The sequence below is a fragment of the Tinamus guttatus genome, unplaced genomic scaffold (genome assembly GCF_059628265.1).
Source record: "Tinamus guttatus ecotype Peru unplaced genomic scaffold, ASM5962826v1 Tinamus_guttatus_pri_ptg000503l, whole genome shotgun sequence".
Taxonomy (NCBI): domain Eukaryota; kingdom Metazoa; phylum Chordata; class Aves; order Tinamiformes; family Tinamidae; genus Tinamus; species Tinamus guttatus.
The window spans coordinates 210166-225213 of NW_028289037.1; the positions used below are offsets into that span (position 1 = coordinate 210166).

Genomic DNA, 15048 nt, shown 5'->3' on the forward strand with positions numbered 1-15048 from the left:
CAGCAGCTGCTGGTTTATTTGCTAGGAAAATCAGCAATGAGTTAACAGGCCCTATCCTGTCCCCTGCCTGTGTCATTTGAATATGTGTATACAAAGAACAAAGGGAGTGGAGCACCTGTTAGATTAGTGCCCATCTTCATTGCCTCTGACTTTATCATAACCCTTCCCCAGAGCAAACAGGACACAGGATATAATAAACGAGGTGCAGAATATGAAACACTCTGAATTAACTTAAATAAATGTTCATAATGTACAAGTTATATAGGTATTAACATCATATAGTCACACAGCAATAGTCACACATAAATAAACTGTGCTGTTAGATGATTATTTCAAATTATATATACTTATATCAAATTATATGCCAGTATTCATACTTTGTTTTCCAGATAACATCTTTTCCAGTGACAAGGTCTCATTTTCAGTTATAAAAATATTATCACCTATTACAGAGGCTTGTCTAAAACTGGGAAAGATCAACAACAAAACGCAGCATAGTAGCCAGGAAAATGTAAAATCTTCCCTCTTCCTAGTGCTTGTTTCCTGTAACTTTTTCGAGGTTTTTCCTTAACATGCTCAGAGATGGTTTTGTTCCCTTTCTCTAAACATAGATGTAATGTGAAGGGTATCCTCTAGATAAGTGAACAACATGATAAAGCTGTTGATTTAGCTGCTTGTTACTGTTTATTCTGCACTAGCTTACACCAGTTTAAATGAATATTAAAATTACTGCATGCTTTGGATTTTGTCCAAGGCTGCCACTCACTGTACAAATCTAATCAGCAGCAAACCAGCAGCCCTCCTGGAGGTGCGTGTGCAATGATAGTTTGCAACAGCAAATATTTGCATCGACAGAGATGGTTTATCCATAGAAAAACGCACTTAAAGTTTTCACTGTCCGGCCCTTGGGCAGACTATTATGGATTAATAAGTACGAGGCTGTAGTGTATCCTGCCTTGTGGAGGAGGGACAGGTTGCAAGGAACTGTCCCTCTCTCACTATGTGCCTGTGCTGGTGTTAAGAGCAGGGCTCCTGCAAGGTGCTATGCAACCGCTGGAAGGACTGAACACTCCAGTTCCACTTAAGTTAGGAGGAGCTGAAACTTTCCAGAACCTTCCACAATTTTTAGCAACTTTATATGGTCAAATGGAAGAAATACGAGTTATCCCAGCTTATCAAAGTCATGCAGTGATCCCGGCAGAAATAATGTCACTGCCCAACAGCAATGATTAGATGCAGAGGCCATTTTGTGCACTCCCAAGGGCTTCAAGTGTCTCCTCTTCTGCTCCTCCCGAATGCTGCTGGCTATAATCTGTGTTTAACCTGCTTGGCTGTAGGCTGTGCATGTCAGGTTTTAACTTATTATAAAAGCTGACTTAGAAAAGGTTATCTATTTGGTTTCAAACGGCAATAAAATATTGGTTATGGGTTCCAAATAATGTCTAACTGAAATGAATGGGAGTTTTCACTCAGATAAAGTCATTCTGAGTCTTTTAAAAGCACTATGTGGGCTAAGAAAATTTAGAAAAATAAAACAGATTAGCACAGTTATATTTTTAAGTAAATGTGTCCCAGTATTTCCAGCATCCTAATGTAATTAACATGTTATGTTGATATTTTTTATACTGAATAACAAAATGTAAGCAGAAATGTACATTTTTTTTCTATAGAATTCTAGTTTGTGCTGCTTGTTAAATAGCATTTAGACTTAATGCAAATTAAACCTCAAAAAAATCCTTTTAACAGAAGCAACTGGATTAAAGTCGCATTAAAGCAACATTATTTGTAGCAATAATATTCTGAATGATTTCATGTTTCAGCTAATCTTATTTTGTAACAAATAAATCGCTTTTTAATGTGCTCAACTCATTTGAGGTTTTGTACAGAAATAACTAAAAATGTTAACTTCAATGGTAGCCAGAACCAGTAATTCTCGCTCGAGAAAAAGGGAACCACTGGTTTTTATGTTAATTTTCATCATTCTGCCATCTAATACAGGCAGAAATACACCCATTTCCATCAGACATATCAGCAACAGGTACTTAGGCAGCTGTTGCTAAATGATGCTATTAAGAAGTACGTGCTGGGCTGATCTATGTGTCAGACTCTGGCATCTCCAAAGGGGAAGGCAACCTTCTCCAGAGTTAGGCTGCCCTGGATACAGGTATCCTCAGTGTCCTCCCTAGCAAAGCAAAGATTTTTTTTTTTTTTTTTTTTTTTTTTTTTTACCTATAGGTGAGCTATATATGACTGAACTCGGTGCACAGACACACGAGTCACTGTGGCTATGCGTAATCCCACCAGGTCGTAATCCCAGGCAGGTCACAGCCACTGTCACACTCTGCTTTTTGGCTTTTCCCTTTTATTTGTCACTGACATTTTACTTCTCGTTTCAGGTAACTGCTTCCCAAGACGTGGTGCTCTCAGCATATCTGTACCGCGACATAACGCAGGCGGCGAGGCAGATCACCGCGATGGCTTCCGCCTCGCGGGGCGTTCACGCAGCCGGCAGCAGAAGCAAAGCGCTGATTTCCTCTTTTTTTCCCCCAAAACCGCTCCCTGCCGCGGGCGGGACCAACGGCCGCGACCACTGGCAGCAGGGGGCGCCGCGCGCCCTCCCGCCGCCGCCGCGCCCGGCGCGGGGGCTGACGGGAATCGTAGTTGCCGGTGCGGCGCTCGCTGGGCGCGCGCAGGCCGCGGCGCCGCCGCGGGACTACCCGTCCCGGGGTGCAGCGGGCGCGCCAGGTCACGTGCCGCGCAACATGGCTTCCCCGGGCCGGGCGGCAAGGAAGGAGCCCGCGGTTTGAGGCGGCAGCATCATCATTGTCATCGTCGTGATGCAGAAGATCAAGTCGCTCATGACCCGCCAGGTGAGCGGCTGGGGCGGCGCCGGGCGGCTCGTGGGGGCTGCGGGGCTTGTGGCGGCGCCTCTCTGGGGTGCTCGCATCCCCTTCGGCCTCCGTTTTCCTCTTCTTAATCATGGGCTGGAACCAAACACAGTAGTTTGTGCCTTCGTAGAATTCACGTATGCGATGTATAACGTCCATATTCCATTAAGTATTGCCCAAGTCTCCTCTATCAGCTTCCTTTCCCCCCATATGGGCCCAGAGCAGTCGAGCATGGCACTGTACCTTAGCTCTGTCTGTCAGTAAATGTCTGGGGCTGAAACACAGACCCAGCTTTTAGGTGCTAGGGAAGCATTTATGTATTTGTGGGGGCTGGAAGGCTTACGGGATGTCATTCATGTTTGGGTCTGTGTTTCTGAAACACTTTTTTTTTTTTTTTTTTCCTTTTTAATGAAAAGGGTGTTCTAGAAGCTTTGAGTCATTGAGACATGCCAAGTATGTCTGAAACAATGCGTGCTGACTCATGGGTCTAAATTTGAGACCTTAAAAAATTACTTAAAACTGCCCTGCTCCCCACCTAATATTGTAGGTAGGTTTAGAAAATGGTGGGAGAGTCAGTGCTGAACTTCATTTGCTTTTAAGCTATATTTTCAAAGGTATAATCTGTATGCTGGAGACAGGGTTTACAAATGGAGATCATCATGCAAACCTGCTTTTCCCTGCTTCCCTTGATGTCATACAGGGACAGATAATGAGCTTTCTCTTAGGACGTTATGGGTCTGTGCTTGAGGACTCCTTATCAGTTCATTCCTTGACCAAGAGCAGCTGATCACTTTGAAGTCTGCTTCCTGCTGAAAGGATTTCTTGCGTCATTGTTTTGGATGTGGTTTGTTCATTTCTACCTCCAGGCTTCACTGAGTTCAGACATCTCTGCTCTGAGGTTTCTTATCCTGTTGCCTTTTAGGGTTTTCTTTTATGTTCTGGTTCTTTGGTGTGCCAGTAGTTTTTGATATTAGTGGAATGAAATCACTGCACAAAAGTATCAGCACAATGTTAAGTGATCGGTTCTCGGCCTGCTGTAAATGAGTTGTTGCTGTTTGAGGAATAAGCTGAGCATTAGCTACAGACACAACTCTTGCTCAGTGAATTAGCAATGGGAACATGAATCATTATCTCCTACCCTTATGGCTGTGAATCCAATTCTTTGCTTCGTGGCAGTTTAGGTTCTGGGCTGAGGCCAACTTGAGGTTCAACAAGGCCAAGTGCCGGCTCCTGCATTTCGGTCACAACAACCCCGTGAGGCAGAGTGGCTGGAGAGCTGCTTGTGAGAAAAGGATCTGGGGGTGCTGGTGGACAGCCGCTGAACATGAGCCAGCAGTGTGCCCAGGTGCCCAAGGCAGCCAACAGCCTCCTGGCTTGTATCAGGAACAGTGCAGCCAGCAGGACCAGGGAAGGGATTGTCCCGCTGTACTCGGCGCTGGGGAGGCTGCACCTCGAATACTGTGCTCAGGTTTGGGCCCCCACTACAAGAAGGACGTGGAGGTGCTGGAGCGTGCGTCCCCACATGGTGAAGGGGCTGGAGCAGAGACCTTGTGAGAAGCGGCTGAGGGAGCTGTGGCTATTTAGCCTGGAGAAGAGGAGGCTCAGGGAGACGTTATCACTCTCTGCAGCTACCTGAATAGCTATGGAGAGGAGAAGAGGGAACGGCCTGAAGTTGCTCCAGGGGAGGTTCAGGTTAGACATTAGGAAGAATTTCTACAGGCAAAGAATGGTGAAGCACTGGGACAGGCTGCCCAGGGCAGTGCTGGAGTCCCCGTCCCTGGCAGTGTTCAAGGAACGTGCAGATGAGGCACCTGGGGACATGGGTTAGCAGGGGTGGTGGTGAAGGGCTTATGGTTCGTCTTGATAATCTTAAAGGTCTTTTCCAACTATAATGATTCTATGGAATAAGTTTACATCAACTGAAAATATTTGATATATGTTTGAAGGGAGTTTTTTTTTTTTTTTTTTTTTTTTTAAATGTAAGAAAGCCCGAGAATCCAAAACCGAAAAGAAAAGGATTTACATAGTAGGAAGGTGAAGCAATTTTCAAGTGTAGTAGTTAACACAAAAGTGATGAGCCTCTAAAACTCTTTATCGCTTTTAACGGATTGTCTTACCTCTGTCAATTAAAATGAAACTTCTCTCATTGTACACTGATTTTTAGTAGCTGGTGTCTTTTTGGAGGTTACCTAATACTTGTGTAGCTCCTTTCATTTTAAAAAAGTGTAGGTACCCAAGTGTAGGCACTGATTTTTTTTGTTTATTTTTTGAAAAATTTGAAAGGACCTAAAAATTGTATTATCTGTGTCAGTTGGGGAGGATAGAAGATAGGTCTGTCTAAAAATCAGGGCTTGTATGAATTGCCTGGAGGCTCAAGGAAAGCTGGAGTCAGAACGGGGTTTGAAACCCGAAGACGTAATTTCACCTCTTCCTCCTTGTTTCTGATTTTAGTAAAAACTTAGCTTTCTAGCAAGAAGTAACAGGAAACATGCTAAGAAGCATGTGCTGTGGTACTACTTTGCAAAATTGTGCTGAACAGTCAGTAAACCCGTACTCCCTAAATAATCGATACTGCCTGTAGAGACCTGAAGTCTTACTAGAACATATTCTGTTTATGTGAATTTGAGTATTGTAAGGAATAATTTTTATACAATGCGGATTTGGCATCTTTTTCAATTTTGCTATGAATAAAGAAAACCAGTCCTAAAAGTTTATCGAAAACTTTCCCATCATACAAATCTAATTATGTTGTAGAGAAGTGGCACTTAACTTGCATGAAGCTTTATATGAATCCACAACCCATCAAGTTAGTGGAGCTGAGTATGTTAAAAGTACAAACGTGTCCCAAACCCATAAACGTAAGATGACAGATCTGGGAGCTGACAGGAGGATGTAATATGAAGTACATGAATATATGTATTTTTTTTTCAGTGAACTTTACTGAGAGAAGGTGCATGTTGTAGCATAGAGATTTAAGTGCATAGCCGTTTGAGTAATTTAAACTTGAATAGTCTTATTTAAATGCTTATAGAATAAGGCCTTACACTGACCTAAGGTTGGAAGGGTAATTGATTAATGGGCTTTTTTCTTCCCTTCCTAAAGATGTATTTCCTTCACCATGAACCAAGACTTCTGCAGTTTGATATGAGTCCTAACTGACCATTCAAATTCTTTTAAAGGGTCTAAGGAGTCCTCAAGAGAGTGTTCATGACATCAGTCCTATTGAAAGCTTTCGGATCCCTAGTAAGGTATGATACATGTTATTTTTTGTTTGTTTGTTTTGATTTTTCATTGTATATTTAGATAACACTTTTTAAAATACTAATTTGCTGCTGTTCTCCTTGACAGTTTTATTTCTTGCTGAAAAATCTTACAAAGTATTTCTGAAAGTGACTATAGTTGTGAGGCTAAACAGTGCGCTGAGTCAAAATGATGTGACAGCATTTCCTTCTTGGAGCTTTTGAGTCCTCCTTGGGATTCCTGATCTTAATTCTATTTAGGATATCTCCCGTAATGAAGAAAATGAAATAGCCTTTTACTTTCTGTCACTCTGGAAAATAAGGTAGCTTGTGTAATATTAGTCTTGGTAATCAGTCATGGATTTAGTGCCATGTGTGTATTTCACAGTTTTCATTTGCAGAATATATAGTTAACTTCAAGTTGATTTTTAAATATTATAGCTTTTTATTTTGTCTCACTGCTTGATGCCATCCCACTTTTGCTTCACAATTCCCTCTCTCCTGGGAGGGGAGGGAGAGTCTTGTCACAATTTTTTGGCAACCCCTGCTGTCCTGTTGGTTTGACTGCATGATTCACAAGACTTAATATGGATGATGTTTATTATTCAGTAGTTTGGGCTCTACCTTTACCAATCAGTAACTTGATCTGCTGGCTTAAATTGAATTTGGACGCCTTACTTTGTAACAGTTACAAAAAAAAAAAAAAAAATCCTGTGCTGCCTTGTGTAAAAGTAGTGTGTAATATGATGCTTGTGCTGTGGTAGACCAGAAAATCAATATTACCATGTGTTTAAAAAGATGAAATATCGGTATCTGAATTGGGATAATGTTCTATTAAACAAGTGGTTAATATATAATTTCAAAGAGTGAATGTATTAAATTGCAGTGATGAAAGACCTGTCTCATTCTAATGGTTTAGATTTCAGAAGTGCGCATTCCTCTCACTCTGTAACTCACCGAGCATCCAGTCTCAGGCTGTGTAGAGTATACTTCTCAGATTTTCAATCTATAGTAAATTATGTTATGTGTCTAGTAAGGCTATACTTTTTATCAATTAACAATAAGATAACAAGTACTTTTTAATTCACACTTTTTCATATGTTTATGGCAGAGGGCAATATTAAGCTTATAGCAGTTGTATGCTGTCAAACCTTAGTAATACCAGAACATAATCTGCAACTATTCTGTAAACAGCATCTCATTAAAATTGTTAGAAATTCTGTGCTTGGAGAGATTACATCAGCATTAAAACTTGTTGCCTATTTTTTTTTTAATTTATAAATTACCAGCTATATTGCAAGATCCACAAAAAGGGGTAATTCCCTTGCATCACTCTTAAATTAGCCTATCATTTTCTTTCATGCCAAGTAGGAAACTTGAAAACTGCCTTCCCTTCCATCTTTTATCTGAAATTGTTGTAGTTTCTGTCTTCTAAGGCGTTTTTTTCCTTCCTGAAATATTTTAGGTGAGTAGTGTTTAAACTAACCAGTATATTTGGAATGCTGTTCTGAATTTATTTGAGGAATGTGTATCGCGGAATCCTTTATTGTAGGATTTTACTCTTCACATTAGGTTAGATGAGACACTGTAATAAGTCTTTTGTCCCTGTGAGCCTAAATTTTGACATCCCATCTTGAACAGGAATTTCTCTTTTGAGAGAGGGGAGATATTGGTTGTGCTTATGGTGTGAGTTACTGTCACAGAGCTTAGGTTTCAGTTTTATGCAAAGAAACTGAAAGTCCTGGAGTCCTTAGATTTAGATACTTTTTTTGAACTAAAACTGTATTTCATGCCATGGCAGCGTACTGATGTCGCAAATCAAAATTATGTTATAATTACAGGATGAGGCAGCTTTGCTGGGTATGAGCTAAAGCCTCTCAATAATTATTTTATAAGTAATTATGAATTTTATAATAATGGACAAGATCGGTGAAGAGAATTGCCTTTTGAATACAAAGGTGAAGAGCATTAAGGAAAAGACACCATTGCCAAAGCAAATGTGTGAAGCTGCTGCTCCCTGCTGGCAAGCTGAAATAGCGTTTTTTTTTCATATCTCGAATAGCAAAAGTCCTAGTCTTGCCAATCAAATAATCCTCTGATTATGAAATGATTATGTTGCAGCTTTTTTTCATCATGCTTCCACCTTTGGAGTGGTGTCACCAAATTGATTTAGGGCAAGTGCTGCCTAAAGTTTCAAAAGCTGGATTAAAGCTTTCGAAATATGCATAGAATGAAAGACCGCAGAGTCTGCATGGAATACTGGAAAGCGCACAGGCCATTGGTAGGTAATGCCAATTCTAGGGACAAAAGTCTCTTTTTTGAAAAGGGGAATGGCAAACTAGTGAGAAGGTCAGAAGGGGATTGTTGGGGACCAGGGAAGGAGTCTGTTGAAGTTGCATCCCCTGAGGAGAGTCTTGGCCAGGTCCTGCTGGGCCCTGCTGCGTGAAGGTCCCGCTCTGCTGAGCGGTGCTTGCTGCAAAGCGTGAGGAAGTGCTGCCTGTGTTCCCTCTCCGTGCGAGTTCCCCTGGTTTCCTTTGTGTGCTTTTAACGAGTAAATGATTTGTTACCCGGCTGTGTTACCGAGTGCCTCTGAACGTACACGCTCACATCAGCCAGCGCGCCAACAGGTTCTGCAACTGCCTTGCAAAATTCCAGCCTGCCTCAGTCGCACAAAGACGAGCAGTTCCCCTGCTGCCTTGTCCAGTTTGGGGCGCAGAGCCGAGTCACGCCGCCGTACAAGCGTAGAGCAGCTCACGGCTGTGATACAGGCACAGAAATCTGGGGTTGAAGGCAAGCTTTCTGGAAGAGAGGTTTACCTGCAGCGATGCTGTCTGCAGGGGTGTTTTTGACCAAGGTGCCCTACTTCATTTGTGCCCTGTTTCATAGTCCTGGGGAGTCCTAATTCTGGGCAGATTCTTTGTTGAAAATAGTTGAAATCAAGAACTGCAGTACTGACTTCTACGGCACCGCTATTTTCCACTTTGTTCTTTCCCAAGCCGGTACGTTTTGCTTAGTAGATACTGTCATGTAAGGGTAGGATGGGAAATTTGTATTCTTGAAAGCAATGTTGTAAGGTTGATAAAGAGATGACTTTGAATAAGGTTATGTTTATCTTGATGTTAATCAGCTCAGCTTCAGTATGCAAATATTAGTTGACTCTTTGCAGCTTATGGCGGTAAATAATGCTGTGGGTTTTTTTTAATGCATTTCCTATGGACAGTATGCATTTCAAACTATATAAAAGTATGATTTTTTTATTTGGTGTTTTTCCTTTTCCCCAGCAGTCCTCGAGTGCTTTTTCTGGAGTGCATTGCGTGGTGTGATTAGTACCTGTTGCATGGATCAGCCTTTGTTGTTCCCTTTTCATGAAGATTCCCTTCATGAAACTGCTTCATAGTGCATGTTTACTTTGGTAGAGTGAAGGTTTGTAATAGGTACTCTGTAGTTGCATTGGAGAAGGAAAGATCAAAGGAATTTAATGGGTCTGTGTTGTGAAAGATAAGGGACTCCCACAAACCTTCCTGTGGCCCTTCATTCTGTAGCTGTGGATCAGCAAGCACCCAAAAAAAAAAAAAAGTTTTGTTTTGAGTCTTTATTTTACATGTGGCTATATAAATTTACATATATAAATAAACATACATATAAATAATATCATGAGGCATAGCATGCATATTTATAATATTTAAAATTGGTTTTGTACACGCTTGTTTCATTATGGTGCAATACTGAGCAGAGCTGTGACGCTGTAGCCCTCCTCTTGGAGTTGAGGCTGAGCTTTTCTTTGAGCACGGGTGTAGCAGAGCGCAGAATGGAGGGTTATAAATTCACACCGTGTTTGTCATCAGCAGAAAGAACATGGACAAAGATAGGGAAGTTGCCTCCAAATGAGGACCGAGCATATTTGTCTTCTGAATAATGTAGAGGTGTATAGCCTAACACAGACCTTCAGCTTCTAATTAGGTTAGAAACTTTTAAAATATTTTTTCTCTAAGAAGTGTCCATTAAGGCAGTCTTGGTCGTAAGTTTTTGCAATGTCTTTGCTTCCAAATCTTTTGGCTGCTTGTGCCTGGGATGCAGAAGGTGTTTCTCTCAGCTCTGTGCAAGTGCTGCTGCTTTGGCAGTCTTGTTCTTGGTGTTGCAGGGGGTGTAGAGCAGAAGGGAGAGCTGGGAGTGAGACGCTTGGGAGAATAGCCGGGCAGCTCATCTAAAACTTCCCAACCTGCCTTTCAGAAGAGCCTGCAATGAAATGAACCTCCTGAAAGGCAGTTCAGGTAATTGCTGTAGGTTGCTGTACCTGTAATCTTATGGTTGCATAAAACAGGAAGGCAAAAATGTGTTTAGAAATGTGTGGATGCAAACACTGCTCTGCTTGGCCATGGCTTCTGCAAAGCTGTCAAATCTGAGTTCTCTCCTTCCCTACACTCCCATTAACCTTCACTATTATGTCTAGGTGGCATTAAGTGAGAGATCTTCTGCTTTGAGTGGCCCTAATCGTGCTCTGCAGGAAAGTTGCTGAATTTGACAAGATAAATTGTCTTTTCCATGGAAGTACAAACTTTTGGATACAAATTACTCACAAGAAAAATTGCATGTTTGGCACCGCAAGTGATGCAAGTGTTTCACAGGAGAAGTATCTGGCTGACCAAAACTTGAAAAAAAATGTTTAGCCTGTGATCTGACAACTCTAAATGATTGTGTTGCCCTGTTACTCCTTGCAGAGTTCTTACTGTTGAATGTGTGTTTTGACCTGGGCAGCTGGGTTCCACCTTGTGGATGTGCTAATCCTGCTTTCTCCAATGTATGTAATTGATTTATTTTAGCAGTGGTGAAATCCACTGCATGATTATCACTATATGATTCACTCCATCCCAATTTTCTACAGCTACTTCTGTATTCTTGGAATTGTTGAATTTACATAAACTTACTGTTAAGTTTTTTTCTTTTTTAAATAAATAGCAATAGTTGGAAAAGTTTTGAGGTAGAAAAATACAGGACTTTATAGAGGTCCTCTTTCTGCTCCTGCAAGGAGAGTGAGCACTGACTTTAACGTGCTGAATCTGGCCATTCCTGAGGCCCACTGAAACTGCTGATCTTCACATGTACATTCTACTCTTTTTTTTTCTATATCTAAGTATAAGGAAGAAGAAACTACATTTCAGTAAATACATTTTAGCCAAGGACACTCGCTTCCTGAGTCATGAGTGAATAGACTGGCCTTGCACATGTTAGTTATTTGAAACTAGCAGCCCTGGAGTGGAAGCTGTAACTTACTGTGGCATAAAATAGGTGGGAAATAATGTAATTTATGGGGCATCTTGAGTTTATCCTTGAGAGGCATTTTCTCTGGGCTGCCTTTCTAAAAAGAAAGAATGTGATAAAGCCCAATTGATTTAATAAATATTTTCTTAGATGGCATTTTTGAAAATTACTGAGATGAGCAATCTTTTTGAGACAGGATACTGCTTTCTTAGTAATTTGTCTAATCATCTCATCATCAGCTTTATGCTTGTGCAGAGAGCTATTGTCTTCTACACAGATTAAAAAGCTTACTGATTAGTTTTCATGAAAGTGTTAGTATAAAAAAACAAAACAACTTTCCCTCCCCAGCTTGTTGTTCTGGATGTGGTGTTATGTAATAGTATGTACCTATGCTGACTTCTTTTAGTATAGGTTCAGGGGATGTCAATGACCATTGACCTCCGAGTTTGATGCATTGGTTCATCCCTATGGCAGGTATCAATAGCTTAAAAATTCAAATGATCCTGAAGAATTCTTACTAGTTTTTTTCTATTTAAGTTCATTTTAATGAACGCCACCCACAAACTGGGAGGCAAACATCCAGATGATAAATGAGGCTATTCCAGTTGCAATGCTTCAATGAACAGATGAAGCTGACCCTATTGCCTAAGTTTTAATTTAGGTTCTTGGAGATAAAACTCAATGTACTGTTAAATGTTAAGGTAATTTACAGAGGGAGGCTCTGTAAATAGCCAGTTGTTCAGAATCTCAGCAGGGAAGGAAAAAACAAATGTGTATACATATTGAAAGGATCCAAATGCATATGGTTAGGCTAGATTGATTCTCTATAAACGAAATGGTTCCAAGGGCAGCAGGCTGTTGGACCCAAGCGCGCGCCTCATCTACCAGCACGCGTGCTCCATGCGATGGACGCTTCAAAGCAGCAGATCAAAAACAAAAAGCAAGAATCTTTTCCTTCTCATTCCCCACAGCCCGCCCCGTCCCTCCCTCTGTGCGTGCTTATCGGTGGGGCTGCGCTGCGCTGCGCTGCGCTGCGCGGGGAAGGAGCGAGGTCCGCCGCTCCCTGCAGCGCCGCGCCGCGCCCGCCAGGCGGCGCCCGAGCGCCGCCCGCTGCCGCCGCTGCCTCCCGAGCCCGCGGGAGCCGCGTTGGTGGCGCCGCCTCCCTCTCCTGCTGCCTCGGGAGCCGCGTTGGTGGCGCCGCCTCCCTCTCCTGCTGCCTCCCGATCTCTCGGGAGCCGCGTTAGTGGCGCTGCCTCCCTCTCCTGCTGCCTCCCGATCCCTCGGGAGCCGCGGTAGTGGCGCCGCCTCCCTCTCCTGCTGCCTCCCGATCCCGGGGGCGCCTGCGGGTGCCCAGGGGGCGGTTGGTTTCGTTGTGCCCCTCGGCCCCCTCGGTGCCGCGGCGGCGGCGTCGCGCTGTGGCGCTTCGCGTGGATGCGCTGGTCGCGGTGGGACTGAGCGGTCGGTGGTGTCCTAGCTTCGTGCCTCTGTAAATGAATCTAAAATCTGATGCCTTGTCCAGGGAAATGAAACAAACCCTAGACCCTTGGAAATCCTGATGTTGCGCCCCCCGGTGACAGCTTCGGCTGCTTTATTAGAGGGCTGGGAGTCATTATGGGACCGTTGAATTCGATGGTTCAGTTTGTCGGGGTTATGTACCCATGCTGAGGAATTTTATCTTGCCTTTTTGTGAAAGCCTGACCTGGCATTTTCCCTTAAAGCCTCTAATAAAAAGTTGTGCCTTCTGTTCTATTGGAATGGCCTCTGGAAAGGGGGAAGGGCTGGTTGCAAAGTCCAATATAGGAAGTGCAGGGGAGGTTCTTGGTCTGTTGTGCTGAGCAGAAGGTGCTGGATTATTGATAGAAATACCAATACTGTGGGAGAGGGGAGCGTTATTGGCATCTTTAATTTTCTAAAAGTCCTGTCTCCAAGGCCCAACGAATTCAAGAAGAAAACAGAAATCAGTTAATTTTGTGCTAAGAAGGTAGACCCTTCCTGTTTCCCATTGTAAAAATCCAAGTACCTCACAGCAGGGCTTTTATCAGTGTGAATTACAGGGACTGACTTGGAAGGTTAAGCATTTTATAGAATCACAGAATGCTTAAGGTTGGAAGGGACCTCTAGAGATCATCTAGTCCAGCCCCCCTGCACACGCAGGGTCACCTAGAGCACGTGGCACAGGACTGCATCCAAGCGGGTTTTGAAGATCTACAGAGAAGGAGACTCCACAACCTCTCTGGGCAGCCTGTTCCAGTGCTCTGTCACCCTCACTGTTAAGAAATTTTTCCGTAGGTTCCTGTGGAACTTTTGGTGTTTCAGAACATTTGTTTCAAAACATTCAAAATCATTTGTAGCGAGGCTGTCCAGCTGTGGTTTGCAAAGGTAATTCTACAAAAACTAACACGCTCTGGCTTTTAGGAAACTATCATTGCATTTTTGTAGTTTTATTTTTTCCCTTAAATTAAGAAAATAATTTGCTGAGTGTTTTATTTTTTTCTAAATATAGTAAGATAATGGATCACTCTAAAACAATTAAAATATCTCAAAGCGTTTCCTAAAATGCACCTTACCCTTCATGCTGTATATCCTATGCACTTTAAACAAAAATGACGTTATTTATACATGTATGATTGTACACAGTAACTTTGGTGTCAAACTGGAGTGTTTGACCTTCTTTGGGTGCAGGGTTCCCCTGTCCCTTCCTCACACCCACTCTGCTGGAGTTGTGGAAGCAGCTTGTCAAGCTGCCACTAGGTTATTACAGGAATTTGCAGAGCATCCCCATATTTCAGGAGAAAAATTATGGACTCGGTGCGTTTGTGTCCTGTGTTACAAGTAAAATATATCGCTTAAGAAGTGTTTAGATAGTCTGTGAAGTTGAAGTCTGTGCTTTGTTCTTTTGAAAGTTTTGGATAACTTGGAATTTATAACAGGAAGAACAAGATGCAGCTGACAAATCTTTATTTAGTTGCTTCTTGTACTGAAGTTATAAATGGGTTTTTAAAAATACCTGCTTTGGTGAAATGTTCCTGCTAGGATGTAATATTACATTCTGGAAATCCTTTTTTGTTTTGTGAAGGAGGAGCTCCAAGAGTTACGGGAAGAACCAATTGATCCTCAAGTTCAGCAAGAAATAATTGACAGCATTGAAGAAGTGTATTTTTCCAGTGATTCCTTTGATATTGTGAAATATGAGTTGGAGGTAAGTTGTCTTAAAAGAATCAACAATAGCATAACCACAAATGAGAGTCAAAAGTCAGCTTCATTTGATGATCCTTTCTTCATTTTATTTCCTATATTTTGCCTTGATTAAAAAAAGCTTTTTTTTTCCTTTGAACTTTTTTTGTGATTGCGTAGGGCTAAGGTACACTTCATTTTATGAACAGTCAATTGTGAAAAGGCAAGAATAGTTGGGGAAAAATGTTCTATATATCAGTTATTTTTTAGCAGACAGAATTAACAGATTGAGACATAATAGAGGGGTGTGTGTGTGTATGTATATATATGTATATATTACTTAAAACAAGGGAACTGAGATAATTATGGTATTTTCATGTTTAGCTTAGTACTCATTTATTTCATTACCCATCATTTGAATGCAAATTAGACTAGAGAGGCAAAAAGAATGTTTCTTTAATAGAGTGGCTAGTTGATGCTGCATTTTT

General features: G+C 42.0%; 1 protein-coding gene across 2 annotated transcripts in view; it reads left to right on the top strand.

Moving 5' to 3' along the window:
* Positions 1–2798: 2798 nt before the first annotated feature.
* Positions 2799–15048, top strand: part of VPS50 (VPS50 subunit of EARP/GARPII complex) — an 81018-nt gene continuing 68768 nt past the window's right edge. For both annotated transcript variants that reach the window (XM_088533462.1, XM_088533463.1), the window contains exons 1-3: positions 2799–2870; positions 6068–6136; positions 14463–14585. In XM_088533462.1, coding sequence (XP_088389588.1) covers positions 2838–2870; positions 6068–6136; positions 14463–14585 — 225 coding nt within the window. In that variant the 5' untranslated portion in view covers positions 2799–2837. The remainder of the gene's footprint in view (positions 2871–6067; positions 6137–14462; positions 14586–15048) is intronic.